Source organism: Rhinolophus ferrumequinum, chromosome 11, assembly GCF_004115265.2.
Source record: "Rhinolophus ferrumequinum isolate MPI-CBG mRhiFer1 chromosome 11, mRhiFer1_v1.p, whole genome shotgun sequence".
Taxonomy (NCBI): domain Eukaryota; kingdom Metazoa; phylum Chordata; class Mammalia; order Chiroptera; family Rhinolophidae; genus Rhinolophus; species Rhinolophus ferrumequinum.
In genome coordinates, this window is record NC_046294.1 from 44,144,435 (window position 1) to 44,170,703 (window position 26,269).

At 48.9% G+C, this 26,269-nt stretch overlaps 1 protein-coding gene across 5 annotated transcripts in view; it reads right to left on the reverse strand.

The window, feature by feature from the left end:
- Positions 1–2,018: 2,018 nt before the first annotated feature.
- The window catches only part of PPFIBP2 (PPFIA binding protein 2), a 123,686-nt gene continuing 99,435 nt past the window's right edge, over positions 2,019–26,269 (reverse strand). For 2 of the 5 annotated variants that reach the window (XM_033120493.1, XM_033120494.1), the window contains 16 exons: positions 24,614–24,675; positions 23,422–23,497; positions 22,208–22,311; positions 20,296–20,363; positions 18,677–18,734; positions 17,743–17,784; positions 14,746–14,884; positions 12,974–13,115; positions 12,160–12,288; positions 10,507–10,657; positions 10,135–10,246; positions 9,808–9,896; positions 9,375–9,497; positions 7,952–8,077; positions 7,085–7,273; positions 5,267–6,005 (listed from right to left, as the gene is read on the reverse strand). In XM_033120493.1, the coding sequence (XP_032976384.1) occupies positions 5,811–6,005; positions 7,085–7,273; positions 7,952–8,077; positions 9,375–9,497; positions 9,808–9,896; positions 10,135–10,246; positions 10,507–10,657; positions 12,160–12,288; positions 12,974–13,115; positions 14,746–14,884; positions 17,743–17,784; positions 18,677–18,734; positions 20,296–20,363; positions 22,208–22,311; positions 23,422–23,497; positions 24,614–24,675 (1,805 nt within the window). In that variant the 3' untranslated portion in view covers positions 5,267–5,810. Of the gene's footprint in view, positions 2,438–3,549; positions 3,616–5,266; positions 6,006–7,084; positions 7,274–7,951; positions 8,078–9,374; positions 9,498–9,807; positions 9,897–10,134; positions 10,247–10,506; positions 10,658–12,159; positions 12,289–12,973; positions 13,116–13,525; positions 13,559–14,745; positions 14,885–17,742; positions 17,785–18,676; positions 18,735–20,295; positions 20,364–22,207; positions 22,312–23,421; positions 23,498–24,613; positions 24,676–26,269 lie in introns of those variants that run through there. The other 3 variants (XM_033120492.1, XM_033120490.1, XM_033120491.1) reach the window with 3 other exon arrangements.

Consider the following 26,269-nt stretch of genomic DNA (forward strand, 5'->3'; position numbering starts at 1 on the left):
TGAACCCCCTACTCAGAGAAAGATACTTTGCTGGGCACTGCATGAGGAGTAAGGTCCTACCCTCATATATGTTTTTCTTATATACCAATATAACCATCCTACCTTCTGCTTTAAACCTCTTAGTACTTTCAGTAGTCCCCACCTGGCCACCCTGTCTCCAAGATAAACTCCAGGGGCCTGGCTTACAAAGCCTGTCTTGATCTGGCTCCAGCTGGCCTCACCAGGTTTTTCCTTCCCTGGGCCTCCTACTCTGACCCCATTCTCTGGCTTAATGGTTCTCAACTAGACATCTTGGCCCCCAGGGAACATTTGGCCAAGTCTGGAGACCTTTTTGGTTGTCACAATTAGAGGAGGGGTGCTACTGGCATCAAGAAGGAGGCCAAGCGTACTGCTAAATGTCCTACAGCACACAGAACAGCCCCCATCACCGTGAACTAGCCAGCCCTGAATGACAACAGGGCAGAGGCTGAGAAATTAGTCATACCAACTTTTGGCACTTCTTAGGATGTGCTGAGATGTTTGAAGTCCATCTGCCTAGAGTGCCTTTCCCTTCTGGCATACTTGGGGAACCTGATTCATCTTTCAAAATTCAAGTATCACCTCTTCCTTGGAGCCGTTATGGTTCCCACCTCTAACCCTCCATTAAAAATGGCCACTTGGTCTTTGGGGCTGTAGAGACTTCTACGGGAGCATCTGTAACATCCAGTACTCTTATTTGATGTTTCTGTACACCAAACCATCCGCACCCTTAGGCGAGGATCTTGGCGTTCACCCCTGTATCTCTAGCCCTCCTTAGCTCAGCATGGAAGGTCCTTAACCTGCATACGTGAAGGAGTGGATGGGGAGCTCAGCAGCATGGATGTCCTGAGCAACCTGAGGACCAAGGCCGGGTCTTACACCTACCTGTACAAAAGTCCGCCCATAGCTGGTGCTCAGTAAACTGGTGCTGAGGTTGGGTGGGGTAAGGGAGAAAGACGACATACTTCTTCAAGGGTGAGCTAGGAAGCGCGTGGGCTCAAGGGACACAGGGACTTCCAACCCAAAGACCAGGGAAGGCTTCCTGAAGGAGGCCTCAATGGGCAGGATTTGGCCTTGGGACAGGGACCAGGAGAAAAATACATCCTATAGTGAGGGAAAGGTAGAAGCGCAGGCATGAGTGCAGGTTCATGAAAGCTGAAGATTCAAAAAGGCCTTGGATGGTGCTAAGGCTTTTGAACTCTGTGATAATTCTGGGACTGGGTTCTTAGAAGGGTAACAGGATTAAAACAGTGCTTTGGGAAGGTCACCCTGGGGATGGAGTAGAAAGGTCTGGAGGGGACCCACTGGAAAGGTGAGGGACTAAGTAGGAGACCACTTGTGGAAATCAGATGAGAGGTGAGGCCTGAGCTGGAGCCATCACGGGGGAAGGAGGGGCCTGTCACTAAGCGGGGGGACTGGTTGGCAGGGGACTGCATGGCAGGGGCTTCTTCTGAGGTAGTAGACTGAGGTTTACTGAGAGTTGCGGTGGAAACGTTTTGAGGTCTCCAAGAGCCTTCCACTGCGGATGGGGGGTCTGTTTGAGCAGACAATTGCATCTGAGGCTAATGAGGGAATTGGAAACTGGGTGCTCTGTATAATAGGATGGAGGGCAAAGGCCCTTGAGAGAGAGAGAGAGAGAGAGAGAGAGAGAGAGAGAGAGAGAGAGAGAGAGCGAGAGAGAGAGAGACAGAGAGACAGAGAGAGAAAAGAGAGATGAGAGATGAGACACACCATTGTTCAGACCCTGGGAGGCACCTTTTGCATACTAGGGTAGACTGAGGGCAGCCAAGCCAGTGGGGAGGGAATCTCATTGCTCCCTTCCTGCTCTCCCCCTAAATCCCCGCACTCGGACCAGATTGCTGAGAGTGGAACACATGCTTTTCTGTCTGGAAGCAGCCCAGGAGGGGGCTCATATCATCATTTTACTCAACTCTGTCACTACAGAAGATTCAGAACATTTTTTCAGAACTTTTTTCCAGCAGAGCTTTATGAACTCAGCCCTTCCCCTTGGTGTAGGAGCCTCCCAGCTGTCACCAGGAACAGTAGGAGCCATTGAGTCTGCGCTGACATCTCATTGCCCTCCACACAAAAGTGGTTTGCAGTCCATGTATAAAAGTACAAAAAGTATAAAGCTGTGGAAGAGCACAGCATGGTTGAAAACACAGGGGCACTGGGGCTACCTCCTGCACATCTGTCCACAGCCTCACTTCCCTCCCGCCAGCACCCACGTCCCAGATGCCCTGCCTGCCCCAGTCTGGGCTCTGCAGTGGCTGTGTGCCAGCTCCCCATTGAAGCAAAGCCTCGGGACTCCCACACGTGCCTCCCTGGGCTCCCAGCCATGAAGAAGTCATCTCCAGTCTTCAGAGTTGGGAGCGGGCAGGCGAGAGTCGTTCAGCAGCTGGTCCTGGCTCAGCATGGTCTGAAAGGACACGGCCAGAGGTGCAGTTGAACAAAGTTTTGGTCAAAGCCACCTTGCAGCAGGTACGTTGGAAGCAGTGGGGCACTGAGTGTGGCCCCATCTGACACCAGTGCCCAGTGAGTTCACGGTATCTCAGGGACCCCGCATATGGGGTCAGAATAGACTGCACTATCAGGATAATGGACGGCTCACACCTTAGAGGTAAAGTTGCTATTTCAAGGCCACTAGAAACCTATTAGAAGTGATAAGGGCAAAGCTGGGTGGATTCATTTCAGTGTGTGAGCCAAGAAAAAAAAAATGACTCCCCTTGGATTCAGGGAGACAACTCCCCCAACCCCAGGTTGTACCCTTGGATACAGCCTTCTTAACATGTCTCCATAGATCGGCAAGCAAAGGATAGTTACAGGTGCCTCAGGGGGACAAACGCCACAGCCAGTGGGCTCAGTGATGGGGAGTCAAGAACGAACTGGCCCGGAAGGTATGAGGCCTCAAAAATGGGAACCTTCCCTGCAGCTGGACTTGGACTGTCAGTTCTAGTCTGCCTACCAGCCTTGGGGGATAGCTCTGGCCCTGCTTTACGGAAAACTAAGCCAGGGCTCAGAGAGAATGACTTGCTCCAGGTCCCAGAGCAGGGTGGCTCACTCCAGGGCTGCTCCTCTCCCCGAGACGTTTGTCCTCACTGAGCATGCCAGGATACATTCATGGGCCTTGTTCCGTGACATCAAAGGCGTGACAGGAAATACATGTGTTTCATGGGAAGAGAGGGCAGAACAGTGCCACCAGGCCTGAGGTGAGGCCTGGGCGTTGGGCTGACTACAGGCAGGTGACAGAGCTGCTGAGTGTCTCCATTTCCCTCCCAGCTCTGATCCTGGGGAGAGGACCTGAGACCTAGCACACTTTAGCTATTTTTTGTTCAAGGCCCAGAACCCTTCCCAATGCCCTGAACAGCTCAAGGCCCCGCAGCAGGCCAGTGGAGAAGGACTCTGGGCCGCTTTCTGCCTCAGGGCTGGCTCAGGCTCTGACCTAGTGACACACTCTGGAGTGGGGACCTCACCAAACTCATGGGGCCTCCCAGCACCTGTCCTACTGTGGAGAGAGGGTCGGGGTCCTACCGTGAGGCGGTGAATGTCTTGGGAGAGGAGCCCTATCTGCGTCACAGTGCCTTCTGAAGGTGCCATCTGTAAAATGGGCAGCAGCCCGGTCAGCACATGTGGACTCTGCTTATGATTCCCAGAGATGGCATGCAAGTCCCATCCTGCGCAGGCATGCTCCCTGGGGGTGCAGACAAGGTGTGGGCCAGGCCCTGAGGAGTGCTGGCTCTGTCTCTGGGGAAAGGCAGAGCTTCCAGTATCCCACACTGTCATGTACATGCTCTCCCGGGTCCCCACCCCGGCACCAGCTCTAAGGGTGCACAGGAGCAGGGCACAGACAGGCCCCGTCAGAAGCAGCTTGTTAGCACATATCAGGGCTCCAGCTACCTCCAGGAGCAGAGATGAAGGCCTTCGGGATGTGGAGTACACGGACAATTTCTGGCACCAACAGCACCCCAGACGCTGATGCCCGGTACAGGTATAGGTGGGCATCCTCAGGTTGCTGCTGATGGAGCTTCCTCGCTACCAGGATCTCCCTCCCCTCCCCTCCCACCCCCTCCTCCTCAGGTAATGCTGGCCCGCTCCTTCTTCCCTAAGCTATTTGGATATTGTAGATTCAGAAGCATCCGGAGGGCATCACATATAACCCCTAATTTTACAGGTGGGGAAACGGGCCCACAAAAGAAGAGAGGCCTTCCCTGAGGCTGCACAGAGAATTAGTGACTTCATTCCATGCAGAGTCTGAAAACAGGCACATGCAGAGATTCCCTCACCAGGGTATGATAAGATATAAGGGACAGAGCCTGCCCTGAGTGTGGCTTACACCTGCAGTGACCAGGTATCAGTCTTGAAGAGCACCTGTCATGCAGTGGTCCCAGGCACTGAGATCAAACAGCAGCTGTCCATCTCTCACTGGCCGGACTGCAGGGGAGACCGGAGGCCATGGCCTGAGGTTACAGGTAGATTAAGAAGCAAATCTGAGCATCGCCTCCATCTGGGACAGAGTCAGTGTACTCTCCGTGCTCAGTGGGGTCCTCAGGCCCTGCCCCAGCCACCAGGCAGTCACAATGTGGCTGGTTCACTTTGGCAGATGAAGCCCAGGGGACCCAGCAGAGCCAAAAGCTGCCCCAGGGAAAACTGGGATCTCAGGAGCAAAAGCCCAGACTGGCGAGGCGTGTCTCTCTCTCAGTCCTTGGCCAGACAAAGTCCATCTGGGAGACTCATTATCAGTTAGTCAGCCTCTAAATCAGGAGGACAGGTCTGCTGCAGCGCTGCCAACACAGAGCACTCGTCAAGGGCCCAACTAGGTCAATAATAGAGAAGCTGGCAAAACACATGAAAGAACAGAAAGTCTTTCCAGCAAGGCCGCCTTCTTGTCTCCCCACCACCCCCTTCACTAGGTGGCTCACGCTGCTGAAACAGAACTGAACTTTGGGGTCTGCACGACAGATGTGACCTGCAGTCAGGAGGCAGGTGAGACACAAGGTTCCGCCCTCGGCTTCACAGAGGGCGGTGGGGTCTGCAGCCACAAGGCCACAGACCTCCTCTGAAGGATAAGGGTTGGGGGGATCCTTCCTTACTCCATTCCCCTCATCCATCACACTTGGCAGGTCCTGAGTGTGCATCTGGCTGAGGACCTTGCTCAGTGTCGTCAGTTCTCAAGTTGTGCAGTGAGCAGGACTCCATTTCCAGATGTGCTCAGCTCTCTTTCCCCAATAAGATTAAAAGTGTTGTACTGTTTGCTTTCTACATAAATATTGTTTTTATTACCAGAAAGAAGCAGCCACCTCTGTAGTAAGGCACAACACAGTGACATTGTCACTGCGGCAGAAAACCCTGCTGCTGTCCCTTTGATCTCAACCAAGGCACCGTGGCCGAAGGCACTTGAGATTGCCCTTTAACTGAAGCACAGTGGAGGGGCCTGAGAGCTGAGCCTCTGACGATTGTCCGTGGTCTCTGGACTTGTGTCCGAGCTCGTGTGTTTCCACTCGTGCTGAAGATGGACATTAAGAATGACTAAAAATGTACAAGCATCTTAAGTGTCTTTCCTCCTGAGTCCACCTTTGGCAATAGTCCCCAAAGCCTGGCCCCTCAGCAAAGGTGCAACTCCATACCCTGGCCACCCTTAGGGCTCGAAGAGAGACTGGCCCAGTGGTACGCAATTGCTGGATTGTTCTCTGTGAGTCATGCACACAGGCGGGGGTGAGATGCAGTTATACGGTGACACACACGGTGTTACTGTGAGCTCTGAGGGTGCACAGAGAAGACAGGTGACAAGGGCATCAGCTAGTCTGTCCCACCTGGTCCAGCCCATCCACTTCAGAGGCATCAAGGGGGCTGAGGCCCCGGCAGCCACTGTAAACCCTGTGACTGTCACTGACACTGTCACTGGACTCCATCGGGCAAATGTAGTCCGTTGATTCATCGAACTTCTTTTTTCTTATGTTTCCAAAATGTGAAAATCCTAGTTTCCTTGGCTAAAACAAAGCAAAAGCAAGAGTATGAGAACATTAACAAGCTGGCGTGCAGCTATGACTGACAATGCATTAAAAGCAGGCCCCTGAGGGAAAAAATTAGGCAAACTGCTTCTAGAAAAACTTAACAAAATGGAGCTCCTAAAAGCAAGTTCTATGTGCTGAGGAAAGACCAACAGATAACTAATCTTGAACAAGGACAGCTGGTCCTCTAAGACTTCGTTCCTGAAACACATGCCCTGCTGTTTCAAATGTGATGTTGGCATTTCCCCCAAGGACTGGGATTCCTAGAGGACCCGCCTCACCACCGCTGTTGCACCACACGGGGGAGCTCTCCCTTCCTTCCAAGTGCAGCACCTCCAGCTCTGGCAAAGCTACACTGCAGCTACACTGGACAGCCCTGGGTGGTCCTCCCTCCCTGCTCCAGCTTTGCCCAGCAGTGTTTCTGCTTGTCTCCCTCAGGCACACTTCCCGCCCTGCTCCCTTGGGGAAGGAGGTCTGAGAAGGACATGGTCTGAGGACGACGTGGCTCAGGCAGGTCGAACGAGCTTTGTGGGATTCAGACAGCTCCAGTGAAAGGTGCTGGTACTTGGACAACCTCGGGACCTCTGGATAGCTGTGTGCTGCCATTCCACAGCACAGGGCAACTGGGGCCAGCTGCCAAGTGGAACACTCCCTGTGTTGACAAGACAGCTTTGACCAAGACCCCCCACGGCACTGCAGCACAAAATTGGTCTTGGCTGCAGGAAGCCTAGACTCAGGGACTCATCTGCTTTGCAAAATTAGTCAAGGCAGCCTTGGGGTAGAGGATGAGTTCTTAACCTCCTGAGAATAGATGCTTCCTGCACATGGCATCTATATAAAGAAACCTGCACTCTGTTCCTTGGATTCAAGACTGGCAGGGAGCTGGCCTAAAAAACTAAAAGACAATGAAATCAAACTCTCAAAGCAGAAGCCGAGAGAGCCCCCTAGTCCAGGTGGCACAAACAGGTTTAGCTCCAGGCGTTGGAGCAGCTGCTGTACAACATGAGGGCCAGAAGGAAGATATCTGTGATCACCACAGAAAGGGTCTGGCAACTCACCCGGACTTTGGCTGTGGTAGTCAGTGGTGTGTATGCTGGTGAAGCCATTTTATCTCGCTTTTCCTGTTCAGCTTCAGGACCAATCAGGGCACTGAATTTGGTAGTTAGGTGACGTCTGAGGAGCGTCTTTTGTGGTGGGATATTGAGAAGCATAGCCAGAGTGTCCCCGGTGAAGCGTGGCTCCAGGATCTAAGAAGAAACCAGTGACAATTATGGTGGCTCTAGGTGATGGCACTAAGAAATGGGTCCCCAAGGGCCTGAAGGTGCCTCCAGGGCAGGGGCTGATGCTCACCCACTTGTCCTGAGGTGTCCCACTCCACTCTCTACCTGGCACAGGGCCAGGCTCTGAGCAGAAACGAGCACATTTGACTGACCACCTCATTTTCATAGATTGGCAGAGAACTGTGATCTCTTACATAAGGTTAGCTCCCAGGGTCCACTCTGGACGACAACCAAGCCACCCCTTCCTCATTTCCCTGCTGGCTTTGCCACTTGATAGACCTGAATGATGATAAGGATTGTATCATGGCAAGCAGGACATTGCATTTTGATGGCCTCCCTCTTACTTCCCCAGCCCCATATTCCTCTAAGAGGAGGTGAAGCTGAGGGCTGATTCTCACGCAACCTCTTTGTCCTGGAATCTTCTGGATCTGTGGCGAGGGAAGTCCTTCCAGAAGCCATTTTGTTTCTATTAGGTATATTAATTCTTAACCAAAAATTACCAAAATACATTGAGACTTCCATTTATACAAGGATTTCAGATGAAATATCAATTTTTACTAGGACTTATGTTTAGCCCTTAAGAAATCAGTTTCTGAATAGCCCCGTTTGCACTGAGGCCGGGGAGCTGTCCAAAGAGCCACTCACAATGAGACCTCCATGGACGCCACTCCCACGCAGGTTGGGCGCATACTCTGCTAGGTCCACAGATCGTAACCACTCCATTACCCTGTGGTTGGACCACTGCACAACTTCTGAAGGAGAAAGGTTAGTCTGTGAAGGGAGAAGAAGAGGGAAGAAGTCAGGTCTAATAGGCCCTCCCACGGTCCTCTGTGGAGTCTGGCCCAGATGCCTCACCAACAGGTGACCCTCACCCCTAAGTGACCAGGCAGCCAGACCAGTGGCCTGAGAGCCTGCTCAGTTTCCAAGAAGCAGAGCTCTTATGGAATCTTGCAGGATCTTCTACACTGAGATATCTGATTCCAGAATCCTGTTACTCCCTAATTTTCTGGTTAACTTTGGGACTTACAGTCCTAAAAGGCATATAGTCATTCACTCAGTGATTCAACGGAACTTTAAAGAGGACTATCCATTATGAGCTGACTGTTTTATAGACAAAAAAATCTCCCTCTAGGCGAGCACACATTGAGATACTTGTGTCTAAATGCCCTCAAGTGGCATCTGGTCTTCAAAGTGCCCAGCACTGTGCCTGACACACCATGTTTCCCCGAAAATAAGACCTAAACGGAAAATAAGCCCTAGCATGATTTTTCAGGATGACATTCCCTGAACATAAGCCCTAATGTGTCTTTTGGAGCAAAACTTGAAATAAGACCCGGTCTTATTTTCAGGGAAATACGGTATAGAAGGCATTCGAAACATATTTGTTGAATAGGGAGAAAACAGGTGATGGAAGGTATAGGTAGGAGTTTGTGGTCCCTCCGGGGGGCTGAGTTAATCTTCTAGCAGAGTGAGACTTAGTTCCCAGGAACACAGGAGACAGGGTGTGACCGACGACCTTTAGCTTCAGGGCCCACCAAGAACTCCCAGGTTCATGGAACATATCAGGGACTTCTGCAGTACCTGGGTTGCTGTGTTTACCTACACTGTTTCTTCTCTAGCAAAACCTGTCCATGGATCCCGTGTGCACCTGGGACTGAAGGTTAGTTAACTTCATAGCTACCCATAGGGAGATCTATTCCAAAATGTCCGGTTCCTTATGGGCTCTTCATGTACTCCTCTACCTTCTTTGACACCTATCTTTCCATTTTGTCTTTCTCCTCCCTCTCCTTTGCACCACTTCCTCATCTCCTTTAATCATTATGATAGCTTTGAAAGACTTGCTGCTACCATCCTCTGGCCCACAGATCTGTCTCCCTAAGCGAAGGTGGGAGGTTGGAAGTCTAGTGGCTGCTGTGGAACACAAAGTATAGGTCATGGGGTGTTTGGGGCAGCACGAAGCAGCAGCAAAGGAAAGAATCCCAAGCGCTATGGTCCAAAATGCAGCCATTTCCTGATGATGTCTTTCCTGCTGTCTTACACCAGATAGTCCTGGCTCAGGGCTACTCACCTCATCAGCCGGCCGCCGGTGCAGGCAGTGGGGGTTGAACTTGTTGACATGCAGCACATGAATGGCACATTTGATGCTGAGATGATGTAGTTGGCTGGTGACTTTTAAGAAGAGTAGGTCATTCTAGAAGAGGAAAGTTTTGGTTGACGAACAAGAGTTTTCAAAGTGACAAACGATTCCTGACATTCCTTCCCAGACCAAACACAGAGAAGTCCACCATATCTCAGCAGAGCACAGAGACACACCAACAGCTTTTCTTAGCACAATGGTTCATACTCTGCTACTTGGAACCTTTTATGTAACAAATGACATGAATTTAGGACCTTAAGAATATCAGGGAGGTGGTGGAATCAAGTTTAAAATAGCCATCGTAGGGGACAGCAGAGCCAAGTGCTCATGGGGACAAGTGAAATATTGAAAGGAAAATCCTCACCACAGTTAGGTATTGCAGCATGCGTCCATCAACTCTGGATTCATGAAATTGGTCTTTGTATTGGGGCAGGCCAATATCATCAAGCCAACCTGCAGAACAGGAAGCAACAGGTGTGTGAGGATTCGTGAGCATGGAACTATGAATGCCCCAGAAAAGGAGAGGCAGTAAACGAGCATTTTGGAGTTCCAGCTGTATTCCCAATAAGGTTCCGTAATCCATCTGCCTTTCCCAAGGCGACAGCTGTCTTTGAGACACACATTCACAGGGAAACTCTGTCTATTCTGAGGAGGTGCCAGAAACATAACACACATATATGCCTGTCCTTACGTGTCACCCAAATGTGGTCTAGCAGTGCAGACTTCTCCTCCTGCTTGGTGTTGATGGCTTTCACTGCTAAAACCAGCTTCTTCCTGTGAAGAGGGTGCTTAATTCCTAGCTCCTGAAATTGAAAGATGAAGACAGGTATGAAATTTTTGCGGGCAGTTTGGCCCTTGGAGGATGCTATGCCTGGTGGAGATATTCCACCCAGGTGGAGTGTGGCAGTGGACCCCTGCACAGTGCCAAGGGAACAACTTGCAGTGACGGAGGGAGTCTCAGCTTCCTCTGTCCACTCTCCTGTGGAGAGGTGGGGGGCCTTACTTCTCCAGGCATTGGTTAGGGGAGAAAGGGGAATCTCCTCACCCAGGGCTCAGTCCTTACCTTTTCCATGTCCTGAGGGGTAGCTGTCAGCAAAGTGTGACCAGAAGTCACCCACTGCCTGGCAAAGATCACGTACTGAGCCAGGCCGAAGTCCTCCAGCCACGCACACACTCGGTCTGTGCTCCACTGGGCAAAGGGGGCATTGACATCACTGGGAAGCAGGAAAACAGCATGTGCCTGTTAGTGGGAGAGCCTGAGGCTCCATCCAAACATAACAGCCTCACAAAAAGGGGGACAGTGTTTTAACAAACAACCCCATCGTGGGATCTAGTTGAACAAAAGTCCACTACACTCATTTGAGGTAAATGCTAGCATTTCCTGTGATAACACCTGGCCTGAGTTCCAAATCTGTAGCTGCTGAGAGCGTGGGGCAGTTACAGCATTCTCGCGAGGCTGCGTGTACGTGCGCCGTCATCCACGCGCACATGTGCATGTGCCACAAGCCCCGAGTCCTGCCCCATTAGGATGAAGAGCCCCAACCGAATAATGTTTTCAACAGGGTTCAATACCATTTTTAGGGAAACACTTAGAAAACTGGGAAAAGGTGGGGGTTAGTTCTCTAATGTTAAAAAAAAAAACAACAACCTCCTCCAATCAACAACAGCTAATACTTTATTTATTAATGAAACACTAGGGGCATTCACATTAAAGCCAATAAAGAGACAGTACTTTTTATCAGTACTGAAAACACTGGTCTGAGTGGTGCAGCCAGTATAAAAAGAGATAAAGTAAAAATTAGAAGCATAGCTATTAGAGAGGTAGAAATAAAAGAAAGCCATTCCTTTCAGATGATACAACTGCCCACCTAGAAAACGCAAGAGAATTCAGGAAGGTGGCTAGTTATAAAATATACACGCACACATAATATTTATGACATACAAAAATCAACAATTTTCTGTACACCATCAATGCACACATACTAACTTTTTTTGTTAAAATAATGTAAAAATCCCACTCATAGCAACCAAAATCATAAAATGTCCGGGAGTTGACTTTACAAGGAACCTGTGGGTCCTGTGTAACTGTGTGTGTGTCTGTGTGTTGGGTTGGGGGAGGGAGAAGGTGGTAACTGTAACACCCAACTGAGCAACAGAAGAAAAGACATGAATAAATGAAGAGCTAGATTGTCTTCCTAGACAGGATGACTGGGAATGACAAAGCCATCCGTTCTTAGAGACATCAATTTTTCATGTAAAGTGTGAATATTAATGGCACCCTTAAAATCTCAATAGAGTCTTTTTTTGGGGGTAGGGAAGAAGTTGACAAAGCAACTTTCTGTTCATTTTCTAAAAATAAATGGGGATTTATGGAATATTAGAAGACTAGATGTTTTAAAAGATTTCTTCTACGGTAGTACCCCTAACATGCTGGTCAAAAAAAAAAAAAAAAATCATGTTTGAGTGCCTGGTTGAGCTGTTCTTAAGGTGGGTGGGGGAATTCCTTAAAGAGCCAGAAGACTTCTTACCTTTTCCTCTGTGCACCTGTAAGCACGAGTGATGTCTACTTGTGTCAAATGGGAAGGGTTGGGAAGCTCTGCACGAGGGGCTCCCGTCTCCCACCTCTGGGTGCTCTGGAACATCTAGTCCCCATCCCCACTCCACCCTGGTCAGGACTTCACACAGTTCTTTGTAAATGGACTGGAGGGAGGCTTACCTTTTCTGACCCTTGGGGTCCCTGGTCCGAGAGAGCCTGGGCCCTGCAGTCGCTCGGAGGCCACCTCGTCGAAACTCTGCCATCCCCGGTGCATCGGTGTTGAAATTTCCTGACTGAGTTCTTCGGATCCTGTGTGAAAGAGAGGCATCCACAAAGACTGTCAGGGTACAGTCTGAAAGCATGGAGTCAGGACAACCCCTCCTACACAGGGCCATACAAGCAAGACCCAGGATTCTCAATGGCACTGCTTCCAAGTGCCTCCCCAGGTGTCAAGGATCATGACCTGTGACAGCTCTTTGGCCAGACCCAAGTCTCAATTCTAATCCTGCCTCTGGGATTGGTGCCACTCCCCGTGGGGGTACAAGTGAAGTTTGGTGCCTGGTAGGAGGCTCCAGTTTCTGCCTCATTTCATGGACTGGGTCAGTTGGGCTAGCAAGTGGTCAGCACTTCATCTTCAAAGATTTCTTAAGATACAGACTGACCCCTAAAAAAGGAAGAAATTGGTCTTACCCATGTGTCTCTCCCAAAGCACACATGGCTGAGCCGCAGAGAATGTGCTCAGGGTGTGTGGGACGGATGGATGGACACCTTGAACGAGTGACATGTATGCAGCTGACTGTATTTATCGGGTACCTTTCATAGTTCTTCTCTGGGCCCTGAAATAATCACTCAAATTCTTCTCTCTAAACGTGACCACACTGTTTTTACTGCTCTGCTCCAACGTCTAATTGAACAGGGGTTTATGGAGACTCTGCCCAGTCAAAAAGAATATTAATTCCAAGTAATATAATTACAATCATCACCACCAACTTACTTGCCCCAGAATTTCCTGATGCCTTTGGGGCTCCGTTTACCATCTGGTGTCAGGGGAGACTGGGGGCCCGACTCAGTACCAGATGATGTGGATGAGAGGTCATTGGCCATAGCAGTGTCGTCCCAACCACTTTCTGTGTCTCCTGAGATTAAAAGAATGTAATGATGTGTGAATGAGAGGAAGGGATGTGACCTTTACAAACATTCCCCCAAGCCTGGGCCATTGTTCAGTGGGAGTTGGGAAGAGTCTGCCCAGCTTGGCCACCAAGATCTCACAAGGATCTCACAAGGGGGCTCAAGCACACTCCAGGTTTTCTCTCCGAGGACTGAGTGAGCTTAAGGTTCCAAACCTGGGTGAGCTAATGTCTTCGAATTCTAAGGGTTTGGGGTCCAAGTACTTGCAGATAACTCCAAGAAGGAGCCTGCTCTCTTTTACCCAAGGGAGATTCGAGAATGCAGACAGGAGGGGAACCTGGCTGAGTGTTCGGGAGGGGGTGTTAGGGTAGGGAAACAGGGCATCTCACTCTCCACCTCACCTGGAAGGGTACAGTACCTAATACGGGGGCACTGACACTCCGGCCACGATCTCCAGCCAACCAAGAAGCAGAGAAGCCACATGAAGAAGCAAGAGAGGCCCAAGTCCAGCCCACCAGAGTTATAGGGAAGCAAAGAAATAAACAAGAGAGTCATCGAGCAAGAGAGAAAAACTCAAACAAAAAGAAAAATAACCCCACAAGGAAGGAAGGGGTGACCGGCGACTGAGCTTGGCCCACAGGGTCAGCACAGTGAGAAGAGGCCTCACGTGAGGGGACCAAATGCTCCTGGAGCATTTCCTGGCAGGTAGGGTGTCCACATGCAGGGGGAGTGGCGGGGGCTGAATACACCAGGCCCCGTACAGCTTAGTGGCTGCCAGGGCTCACTTAGGTCAGACTAGAATGTCCAAAACCACTTCAAGTCCACAGTCTGGCTGTCATCAGGACATACACATTCAAGGGCTTATCTGGAGTTCCTGTAGCCAAAGGCAGAACTGGCCAAGGGCAAAAGCCAACACATGGCTGGCACAGGGAACAGCCAGGGATAAGGAATCAGGGGTAGGGAGAGCTCTGCCAGGACTAGAACATTCCCTCCTGGGCCCCATTGATCTGCTGCTGCTATTGGGGAAAGATGGCCTATTATGCATGGAAAGTAGCAAAGACCTCCACGGTTTCAAGTCCTAAGCACCAAACGGATACCTGTGGACTGACATCCTTGCCCACTGGCCACTGACTTCATTTCCCTAAGGAAATGCCCTCCCTTGGAAGAGCGCATAAGATCATCCTATTGGTAATAGAGAGGCTGCAGAGAGGAAGGCAGAGACAGGAAAGAGAAGATCAGGATGACAGAGGAGGAGGAGTAAGGGACAGGAAGGGTGGAGTGGGGTATCTAAGAGGGAGGGAAAAAGGAACGATGGGAAGGGTAGGAAGGGGTTCAAGAGAGGAGGAATAGAAGAGGGGAGCTGGGGTGGTGTAATTGCAGCTGGAAAGAAAGGGTGGGTACACCCCCCAGTTTTCTGGGGCTCTGAAGTGTTTACCAAAGGAAACAGTGTGCCCAAACAGGGAGCCATCATCTCTGGAAGTGGGCCTACCCTGAGGTATGACTTGTCCCATCCACTCAGCCCCACCGTTCTCCAATTATGGGCGGCAGTGGTGGCTGCAGAGAACCTGTGCAGTGATTGGAAGTGCCAAGGCCGCCCGGCGCTTCAGCAGCCACAGGCCCAGGGGCCTGGATACTCACTCAGCCGCAGCAGGCTGCTCCCTGCAGGGTCAGGCTGGGAGGCAGTGGGAGTAGATTTGGCAGCCTCTCCATTGGGCATGGCTCCTGAAATCTTCCCAGGTAATGTCGGGTATTTGTGCTCTGCCAGGAAAGGGCTGTCCTGTTAGAAGGGGAGAGAGAGATGCTGAATTAGCCGTCAGTCTCAGACTCAAACCCACTTAGGAAATCTCTGGATGCAGGAACAACTCTCTGTTCTCTAAGAGGCATTTTTCACTTAGTCAGACTCAAAGACCCCTCAAAGATCATTTAGTCCAGGCCAGGAAAGGGGAGAAGAGTTCTGAGAGAGGTAGAAACTTGCCCAAGGCTATGCAGTGAGACAGGGGAGAGTCAGGCCCAAGTCCACGGCTGACTACAACTGACTCTCAGCAGAAGCGGAGGTGTCTTGCGAAGGGGACCTTTGCATTTGGTCTAGTGTTCAGAGGCTCAATGAATAAACAGCTGTGTGTTACCCTTTGAGCTCTTTGAATATATAAACCAGAATTCTAATAAAAGCTATTACTTTATTATATAATGTTATGTATAGCTAATACATATTATTGCATATTATGATAATTGTTATTTTGAAAAATATCAGATTATGGCAAAGTGAGAAGATATGCCCACACTCAGGGGAGATGACAACAGAAAATGAGCCAGAGGGCTGCATGCTAACAGAGTTCCCTAGGAACTTAGGATTACAGTCTGCATGACGTTCGGCCCCAGTGCAATGCGCTCTGGCCATAGAAATGGTCCCAAAGCGACAAGCTGATTAAAAGGGGAAGAAGAATTGGAATTATTTGGTTAAGGAAGATATAATGACTCCTAAATTCACAAACCTGAGGGAAACACCACGGAATGCATTTGAGTGAGAATTACAAAAGAAAAATTGAAGCAACAATACCAAGGCAATCAACTAAAGTTGGACCAAGAAGAAACATAATATGAAAGACACAACTGATTTCAAAATGGACAAGTCATAAAAGCAATGGGAGACTTCAGAGACTGAGACATCTTTTGAAGTTTCAATTAGTTAGAAGCTAAGTGCCCAATAAATTTCTGATTACAGTTTGTTTATACATGCATGTCCTAGAAATTATTTGAAATCCAATTCATTCATTGAACATTGAATACTAATGCTCTATAAATTAGCTCAGAAAGGACGGATATGAGAAAAGTAGGCTAAATTCTCAATGAATTCTGAAAGAACTGGATGGTGAAGTAGAAATAATCACAACCTTGAGAGATGGAGACAATGTGATTTTTAAGCTCATGGTGACCTATAGGTTGAGACTGGACCTGACCAGTCAGACATGTGCTCAAGTCCAACAGTTTCCAAAGCTAGTCCATGGACTGGCTGCTTCTTAATCACCTGGGGCACTTGTAGAAACAATATCAATTACCAGGTTCCACTTGGTCCCATGAATCAGCCCCTCTGGGAGTGTACCCTGGGAGTCTGCATTTTTAACAAGCATCTCAATGACTGATGCAGTCAGACCTGTGACCCACTGACTGTGGGGAAGGCAGAGAACTGAAGGGCATGACTCCAAGTTATATAGTATACAGGAAATATGGGAGTGGGGAAGGGCTCTCAAAAACAGATTTCTGGTTGTGTGATCACACATACTCTCCTAAGGCAGGGCTGAGACAACCAAAGCATTGATGTGGCCTGCTCTGGGAGCTTGCTGAGGAGCTGAGATGTAAAGAGAGCAAAGACCCAACCCAAGGATGGGCTTCAAAGGTGGCCCAGACCAGTGAGTAAGATAACTAGAGGAACCGAGGGCAAGGGAAAGGGCTCTCCGCTCTGTTCAGCCAAGAAGGAAAGCTGGGAAGGAAGGACTCACTGCTGGAGAAAGTTGTGCAAGGTCAGGACAGGACCCAGAGGAAACGGAAATGCTTGAATCAGTTCTGCTTCTCTGGTCTCCAAGAAGAATAAGCCTGGTTGTGGGGGAATGGAAATCCCAGGCAGGGAGCAGCATATTACCAGGTTACCGAGCACAGAAAGGCAGCACACATGCATGGAAAGAGCCCAGGCATTGAGTCAGACAGACTCAGGCAAAGCCCTTTCTCTTTAGTCTCTCAGAACCTCTGTTTTATGGTTTCTAAATAGAGAATAACAATACCTGCCTCAGGCCTAGCACATAAACAGAAGTGCAGAAAAGATCACGTGCCTGGGGCCCAAGGAAGGCACGGAAGGCACGGGTCAGATCCTATCAGGAATATCACACTCAAGTGTGGTCCAGGGCACAGTGAGAGGATACACTGAGAAACTAGAGCCGATCTAAGGAGATTGAATAGGAACATGAAAGGTCTGTGATCTGTGTACGTGAGAAGAGGATGTTTAACTCAGAGACAGCCCAAGGGACTTAAATTCTAGAGCTGTCAGGAGCAGGGGAGAATGATTTATTCCATGGGCTCCAGAGGGAGATCCAGGACCAGGGATGCACATTCTAGGGAAGCCCGGAAGATGCATCTAACAGACAGAGCTGGAAAAGAATACAGGGGGTCTAACAGTATAATGAGCTCTCAGTCACAGAAAGCAAGGGCCAGACACCAATGTTAGGGGATGCTGAAGAAAGATTCTTGCACCGGTAGCCGAGCGTATTCCTGTGTTTTTAAATCATGACAGATCAGCACAGAAAGAATGAGAGCTGTCACACTCCTCTAATTGTGTGCTGAGATCACATCTCCCTTCCCAGCCGTCGGATCTATGTCGCCTGGTTAAAGATGAATTTCTCTGAGCCTATAAAATGGAGGAGATAATAAGAAATCCTATCCAACCGATAAGGGCGGTGAAAACACATGATACAGCTCGGTGCACATACAAAGGAAACAGGATAGGAAGTTTTGTCTTTTCTCTCACCCTCTTAATCCTTATTGCTAACATATTTTAAGGTTACAAAAGCTGTAACTCGCTAAATGAAAACACTCTAGCAAACAATGCAACCCCAAATACGTCACAGGGACATGCAGTTAACGTACCTTGGGGTCTCCCTCCGGGGAGAGTTGGTTCCCATCGACACACTATGGAACGGCAATGAGGATTTCAGTTATGTAAAGAAAAAGAGACCTGTGTTAGTCACAAACAACAACTCAGGACCACCTTCCAGCTTACATCTGCAACGCTCATCCCCTCCCTCCCCATCTTTACGTCCGGTAACCACAGTCCATGGCAGGAAATACAGGTCACTATCCAACCCCAGCTGCCAGCAATGTGACGGGGGTGTGGGGCAGGAGACACGCGACTGGGGGAGCAAAGCCACTGAGTGGCCCTGACTCCGGGCAGCCCCAGCCTTTATAGTTTCCCACGGTGTCACCAGGGATCCTGTGCAGTGCGGCTCAGGGAAGGTGCCCTATCAGGGTCTCCAGTGACCTCGCTCAAGAGCCTGCGACCCTCCCTTCCAGCCCGGGGACACCCACAGGGTCAAGGACGACCCTCATATAAGGCGCCACAAAGCCCTCTTCCCATCTTTCCAGACTTTTAAAAAAGCTTCCTGTGTAATCTCCTCAATTATCCCATAACTCACTCCTGGGATCTTCTCCTTTCCCCATTACTTCCGCATTCAAAATCTCTGCACTGCTCCCCAGGAGCCTGGGGATACAGGACCAGTATTCAAGATCTTTTCTGGTTTGATCTGTCTCATGACTGACCACACCTCCTCATGCGCCACCATTTCCCCAAACCTGTCTGGGCCCCACTCAACACCTCTCATGAACTTCAGATAGCATTTCCTGACTTGCTCAGCCTCTGGGATGCCTTGGGTCACACCTGACCAGTTTTCTCAAACTATTCCTGTAAATCTTGCCTCCCTATCAGCTTTATAAAAGCATCTACAAGGCGGGGAGCAGGACCTTGCTGTGTGTCCCAGCACAAAGAAGTAACTCAGTAATCTTAGAGAGAGACTGAAAGGCTGACCTTCTCCACAGATTCACTTCTCAAGTCTTCTAGACTACAGGAGAGTTTTTTCTGAGCCCTGGAAAAACACAAAAGAAAGAGTTATTGGAGAAGGAGGCACATGGTATAATTCATGCAGAAGACATGTTTAACCAGCAGTCTGTCTTAGGCTTAGGGTCAAGATCAGATAGAAACCACCCTGTCATCATAATCCTTACATATGAGACTGGCCCATCTCAGGGTATAGCCTGCTCTCACAATGTGATGGTGAAGGCATGAGAGGATCAATTAACTCCAAATGAAAAATCCTTGGCATTCCTCAGAATGCTAGGATGTACTCAATTCTGCCACATCAATGTGAGTTGACTGTTTTGTGGTCATAAGAGAGCAGTGTCTACAGAGTAAAAGAGGAAAGACACCACTACTGCCTTGTCTGTGAGTCTAAGAGTAATCCCGGGCGGAGGGGTTACTTTAGAGTGGAAATGAGCACATCAGCCAGCCCCAGCTCCAAAGCGTTACCTGCTAGGATCTTCTGCATGCACTGACCAGCCTGCTTAGAGGAATTTGCTTTCTTGGGGGCTATTTTGCAGAGAAGGGCACTAATTGGATAGAGAAGAGGTAACGCTACCACTGGTCACAAGGTGACCTTGTGACGTGTGTCCTTGGCAGTGATATTTCTCAGTGTATATGAATAAATCAGCATCTGTTTGTACATTAATCTCTTGGAAGTCTGGTCAGTGTGAGTTACTCAGGGTTCACTTCCTCATGAGTGAACCCATCTACCAAATTTCTTATTCTGCAAAACTAAGCACTGGCCAGTTGCCCTCTTTGACACTGCCATTTTTCTCTGGGACTAAAGGCTCAGGAAACAAGGGCACTCTGGAAGGTGGGGCTCTGAAAGTGCACACTTTGGAGCTCTGGAGACTGAGCACCCTTCTGGGGAACGCTTCCACCATGTTGTGGCTGCCTTCTCCAGACACCTTGGCAGAAAGACAGCCTGCTCTCGCTGGTCAAGCTCCATATCTCCGTAACTTGGAAATGTGTTCTAAAGAGCTGACATAGGGAACGAGGAATAGGTTCATTTTAGAGGGAACTGGACAGGTGTCAGCCAAGTGACCCCACAGGCTAGCCTGTTAGAAACTCATTGGTATGTGAAGCTTCCCCAGAGCAAGTGGAACAACTTCCCTGTAGAAGAAATGGCCCTCCCTAGACAGCGTGGCTTGTCACAGGGCTAGATTCACCCTGAGAGCAGAAAGCACATTCCAAAGGTGCTGATAGAAATAATAGGCACACATCACAGGATGCTCTCAGCAGCCAGGAGCCCCTGGATGTCACAGATGAGATGCAGCCACCTCTCCTGAGGCTCCAACCCAACCAGATCTTTTGTCAGTGACAATGACCCAGACCCTTGGCCTATGGGAAAGGAAGCCCCTCTGTGGCCAGGGGTAGCAGACATGGTTCATGACTGCTCCATGGATTTGGCCCCAGTAGGCCTGGATTGCTGCTCTGACGATGGAAGGGCAGGTGTGCCTAGTACATGGTGGTCATGCTCAACACAAATGGCCAGCCCCCACCGTGTCAGGAGCCCCAAAAAGGGACTGAGAGCATAGCAGCTCTGCGGAAACGCTCGGGCCTCTTACCTGGTTTCTAGTGATTTCTGTGGCAGTGGAGGCGGCCCCACTATGGGAGAGCTACATCTTGGAGGCATCTGTACCAGAAACAGAAGAGTCACTGTAGAGGACAGTCACTGTTTGGAGACCACCCACCATCCTTTCCCCTTCTTTGGACAATTCCTTTGGGGAGTTACATTCCTGCCTCAGGGTACACCCATGGCAGACTACATGGGTTGGCTACATCAATTCTTGCTCTTTCAAGACGCCAAGGAGGTAGGTGTAATCGAACAACCTGGGCCCACTTGCCTCTCCTTCCTGGGACAAAGCTCTCATCCTAGGAGCAGAGTCCTGACAAGAGAGTCCAGAGACCTCAATCCCTGGACTCTTGCTGCTCCTGCCCTTTCTCAACTTGGTCCTTCAGCTTTTCCTCTCATTCAGTGAGCCGCCGCACACCCTTTCAGAAACACTGCTTTTGGGCATAGGTTAGCCATCGTCGATTTCTGTTGCTTGCAACTGGAATTGATATAGTCACTCAACAAACATGAGCAACATCTACTGCCTGCCAGAAGCTGTGCTCGGTGTGGGGCGAGCACACCCCACATCAGGGAGGCCCATAAGTTAATCAGGATAAACGATCAATGTAACATGTCCTTATGGTACCAATGCCTACAACATAACATGGGGACAGATGGGAGGGAGGCCCTCTCGGGGGGAATGTTAGGAAGGCTTCAGAGGGAAGAACACTGGAGCTAAATCTTGAGAAATGAGAATGGGCTCGCCAAGAAAGCAAGAAAGGAAAGTGCATCATAGCTGGCATGAACACGAGCTAATGGTGGTATATAAGGACACAGGCCCACGTCTTCAGTACTGCACTGACTGCAAAGACCACCTCTTTTCTCTACAGTCCAGTATCTTTTTGGTCTACCAAAGGAAGAACCCTGGCATTATAGCACAGTTGTTAAAAGCCTGGGCTTTTTGGTCAGCTAAACCTGGGTTCAAGTCGAGGTCCTGTCATCCACTTGCTGTACAACCTAGAACAGATTACTCGGCCTCTCTGAGCCTCACCCTCACCAATTAAGGATCCCAATGGAGTGTCAAGAGGAGGAAATGAGGTGAGTCATGTACAGTGCTCAGAGGTTCTGAGTATGTATCAGTTACTGCTATTTTGTTATTGCCAGCAATCTGGAATGCTTGCTGTGACTAGGTAACCGGGTCACTGGGTGACACTTATGTTCCTCCCTTAATTAAAAGGGTTGAGCTGGGCCACTAAGATCCTTTTCATTTTGACTGTTCTGGGGTTTCTCAAATCTTGTGGATCTTAGGCTAAAGCCCCTTCTCTACTTGAGATCTGTATCTACAAGTTCATTTGCTTATTTGTATCTAATCTAAGTCCAGAGGCTGATACAATAGGACCAGATTTTAAACAAGCAAAAGAGAAAGAAAATCTGTGTGCCCTTTATAGGGGCCAGAGGGGATGGCTGTGAGGTAGGAATGTATCAGCTTCAAAACTTGCAGCTATCCCTCTAAATGAGCCAGATGCATCCATTTATTCAACAAATGTTTGTTGAATTCTGCTGGGTATCAGGCATTATTGCAGTCCCTGGAGGAACAGTGGTAAATAAAGCAAACAACACCTTTGGTCTACGCTTGCATTGCAGAAAGGAAAGACAAAAAGAAACAAGGAAGTGGATTAAAAAAGGAAATTTCTAGTATCCACTACGCAGTCCTACGCGGTCCTTCCCGAGAGGCGCGCAGGCCTGTGCCTGGGCCCCTCGCTGCCCACAGGGCTCTCCCCAAGGCCTCTAGGGCCACTCCATTGATTTAAATTGTCACCTGTCAAGATTTATACCTGACAGGTGCCTGACTAGATCCTCCCCTGTGCTCAGAGAGAGCTCTTAGGGCCTGCTGAAACCCCACATCATGGATGGAAACACAGCACCTCTGGTCTAAATAAGTCTTCGGGGCCTTTATTTGTAGTGTGCCACTTCCTGAAACTTCCCTCCAGTTCTTCCTCATTGATTGAGAGACTTCTTTCTGAAGGCCCTGGAAGCAGTAATGCAGAAGAGATGATCAGTACGGTGTGATTTGTGCAGAAACCTATAATTGTACCTCAAAATTCTAACACTGCTTTTCCTTCGTGAAGAAAGACTAAGAAATATATGAAGGGACATTAAGAGTGTGATTGGACACATTCTTCAGAGCATCTGAGCAAGGGCTGCTATGAGGGTCATCTCAAGGTCAAAGGTCAAAGCTCACATGTGGAACAGAGAGAAGGCACCCTGCAGTATTCTTCTCCAACCTCCTCACTCCTTGGCCGCAGGCAATCACACCCTGAGAGTGACTTGACCCAAGATCCCAAAGGATTAGGGAAAACAGGGCTGCACGTGTGCAGGGGCTGGTTGTGGCCTAGGCAGCGACCAGTCAGCCACAACCCAGTTTGGGGCTCAGCGCCTTCTCAAGACTATGCAGCAGCTCAGCCAGAATCTGGGGTTCCTGAATACCCTCTAAGCAGCCCTCTGTGTGAAACAGCTGCTTCCTCGGGATCTGTGCTGGGAGGGAGCCCACCCGGATCAATGGTATGAACAGTAAGGCAGGCAGCCTGACTCACGCCCCACTGGGCCCATAAAAACATGAAAGCTGCCTGCACATTGCATTCAGCCCGGGCAGCCAATATGAAATGCAAACAGCTCTCCCTGCCCTGTGACTTCCTGTGGGAACCCAGGCACCCAGAGACTCAAAGAAGCCTCCCCATTTCCCTGGGAGTCTGCTCGGGAGCTTTTAGAGTCTCTAGAAGGTAGACAACGAGGGCGCTGAACTGATTTTTGATTCAGGTTTGACTGCACTCACAGGCTCTGGGGTATCTGCATAGGGGAACCTCCAAGGCTGGGGACTCCCAAAGGCTCAAGTTGAAGGCTTTATTTTCTTGGTGATCTGGATGGTCCCTGGGAGTCCTGAACTAAGTGCCATTTGACAAAATTTCTGGAAATCTTAACAGCTGCCCATTTCCCACAGTTCAGGACAGTCTAACCAGATCTTTTCTCCAGCAGAGTCTTCTCCAAATGAAGATGAATGTCCTGGCAGGAGTGCCCCGGGATTTAACACAGTAGCTGGAATACCTTTGGGAGAGAACGGTGGGATCCCCCTTGCTCTTACCTTGAGTCGCCCTCACAATCTCCTTTACCCTTCGGTACTGGTTTAACAGCCCCGTGAGCTCCTCTATCCGACGGTCCTGCCACAGTGTGAGAGCAGACGTATTGTAAACACCACCACTGGTATCTCAAGTTAAGTTCATTTGGGGGCTCAGACTACATTCTGGGGCCCCTGAGAAGAGATGCCATGTGGAACCTATGGAATATTCCAAAGGGAAACACGGTCTCCAGGCCCCTGGGTTCTCAGTGATCTGCCTCCTAGGCAGCTGCAGGCACTCTTGCCTCTCCCTGAAGGCTGAGTCCAATCTCTAACTATAAAACAACCCCTGCTTGACGTAGCCTTCAACGGGCTTAAACATTTCCAGATGAAGGAAACTCACTGTCTCCCTACCTTCCCGAGGTAACCATTAAAATCTGCCTCCTGGTCCAAATGTCATCCAAGACTGAAATAAAGCTGTCTATTTATCCCAGTATCCCTGCCTGTTCCTTAGGCGTCTGAGGATCCTTAGACAACAGAGGACATTCCCAGAGGGATCATTTCTTCCAGCAAAGGCTTAGGACTCGGGAGGCCACACTGAGTCTGGAGTAAGACAAACGTGGGTGTGAACTCTAGCTCTGCTGTCTCCTGTTACCTGACCTGGGGCAAAACTGCGTAAGCACTTTGAATCTGTTTTGTCATCTGTAAAATGCAGGGCTGTGGTCCTCCGAACTGAGGCTTGTGCCAGATGAGTACTCTACTAAGAGAGGTGGTTATTTTAGGATTATACAGGAACTAGATGTGAAGAATATAGACGGCAGGGAAAACAGCGTGCTGCCTGGTGTCTCTATGATGGGTCTATCACTGGATCATGCATGTGAAAGATTGGTGGACTGTTCTCGAGTTTTGCTAGGAGTCTAAGCAGTAACTATGACATTGGCAGTAACTACAGTGGTATTTCTTTCCCCACACCAGCAATGAGCAGGCATGGCTTTAATCTGCCTTGTAGAGTCCATTTGGGCAAAGTTCCCAGACATCAAAGTCAAAAACAGGTGGCTGAGATCTAGTCTCTAGGAGGTAGAAGCCATTCTACTGACACATCCCCAAGTCAGGGGCCGGATGGGCATGGCTATGTCCAAAATATCAGAGACCAGCAAGGGTCAAACAGAGGCAGGGATGTCAGCAGGGAAAAGACAGGGCTGCCCAATGACCGTCTTACCTTATCTTCATTGGCAACAAGCAAAGTTTCCATCCCCATTTTCAGACGTTGAATTTCTTGGTCTAAAAGAATTTAGGCGTAGGAAGAATTATTTCTATAAATGCAGGCAGCTATCCCCACATGCTAAGATGCTCCTCAAGTCTAAACTTGAGAAATTTCCGTGTGAATAAATTATACATGGGCGTATTTACATCTTTATAGAGTCCATGGTGGTGTCTGGCATAGTCAGACTCATTAAATATTTATTGCACTAATAAATGAACGAACCTATCATTTTGTCTTTTCTTTATAGACATTTGTGGGGGAGAAAACAAAAGGCCATTTACTCCAAGGTGACACAGAGGCACCCCAAAATCTTTTATAATTAACATCTTACAAGAATATAGATGTTTATCTGTTATAAATTGAGTAGGACTATACATGGGCTGCAACTAGTTTTAGAGAAAAGCATATAGTCCTATGGATTGTAGCAGAGAATTTAAAATGAGGAAAAAAAGTCTACAGTTGAATGGAGACTAGAAAAGAATGATTACATAAGAGTACCGTGTTTCCCCGAAAATAAGACCTAGCTGGACAATCAGCTCTAATGTGTCTTTTGGAGGAGAAATTAATGTAAGAGCCGGTATTATATATTATATTATATTATATTATATTATATTATATTATATTATATTATATTATATTATATTATACCCGATCTTGTAGTAAAATAAGACTGGGTCTTATATTAATTTTTGCTCCAAAAGACGCATTAGAGCTGATTGTCTGGCTAGGTCTTATTTTGGAGGAAACACGGTACTTGGCTTAAAGTGGTATAATCAGAACTGACTAACAAATGTTTAGGTGCATCTATAAATATATTAAAACAAACTTTACTGTTAAGAAAAACAATCTTATTTCATCATAAATGTACAGTATTTCCCTATGGGCTGAGGGATCTGTTTCAGTCTGTGGTGCACAGTTCACCACCTTCTCTCACTTTGGAACCAACAAGGACTCTCTTGACTTCTTCCTAAACTGGTCTGGAGAGCCAGGTCAAAGGCCAATGCCTAAAGGAGCTGGAGGTCATTCTTCCAAATATTGGATGTCGTGGAACTGGCACAGAGTTTCCAAACAAGGACCTACACCCATCCCCAAACTGGGTACACTGCAAAGAAAATAGGGGTGTCTATATAAGAAAAGTACAGGGGACAAGGAAACAAAAGTATAGGCACCCCATTTCCTTTTAGGATGCTTGCTACAACCAACAAGAATAAGAACAGATTTATGGACTTTGTGTAAACAGCTGTAAGGATTCATTTTTAGAGGAAAATGCAGAGTGCTTGCTCATCAACTTATGTTCTTGGCAGCTGAAGATCAGCTCTGCAGCCCAGTCTGTGAGGGAGGGCGGTAAGCCCCATATGAAGGCTGGCACACCTTGATGCTTTGGGCGGGCCCCAACCTGAGCAGCAAATGACCAAAGGACCAGCTCCAGGAGGTAACTGAGGATAGAATGGGGAAGGGTCTGGAAGGCTTGCACTGATCTAAAAGTCATGGATCAGGGAGTTCTCTGTCCAAGTTTAGTATCACAGATCATCTAAGGTATTTTTTTGGGGGGAGAGGGCCAGCATCTACCTTAGGCTTGGCAGGTAGGTGACATACTCAATGGCTTGGGAA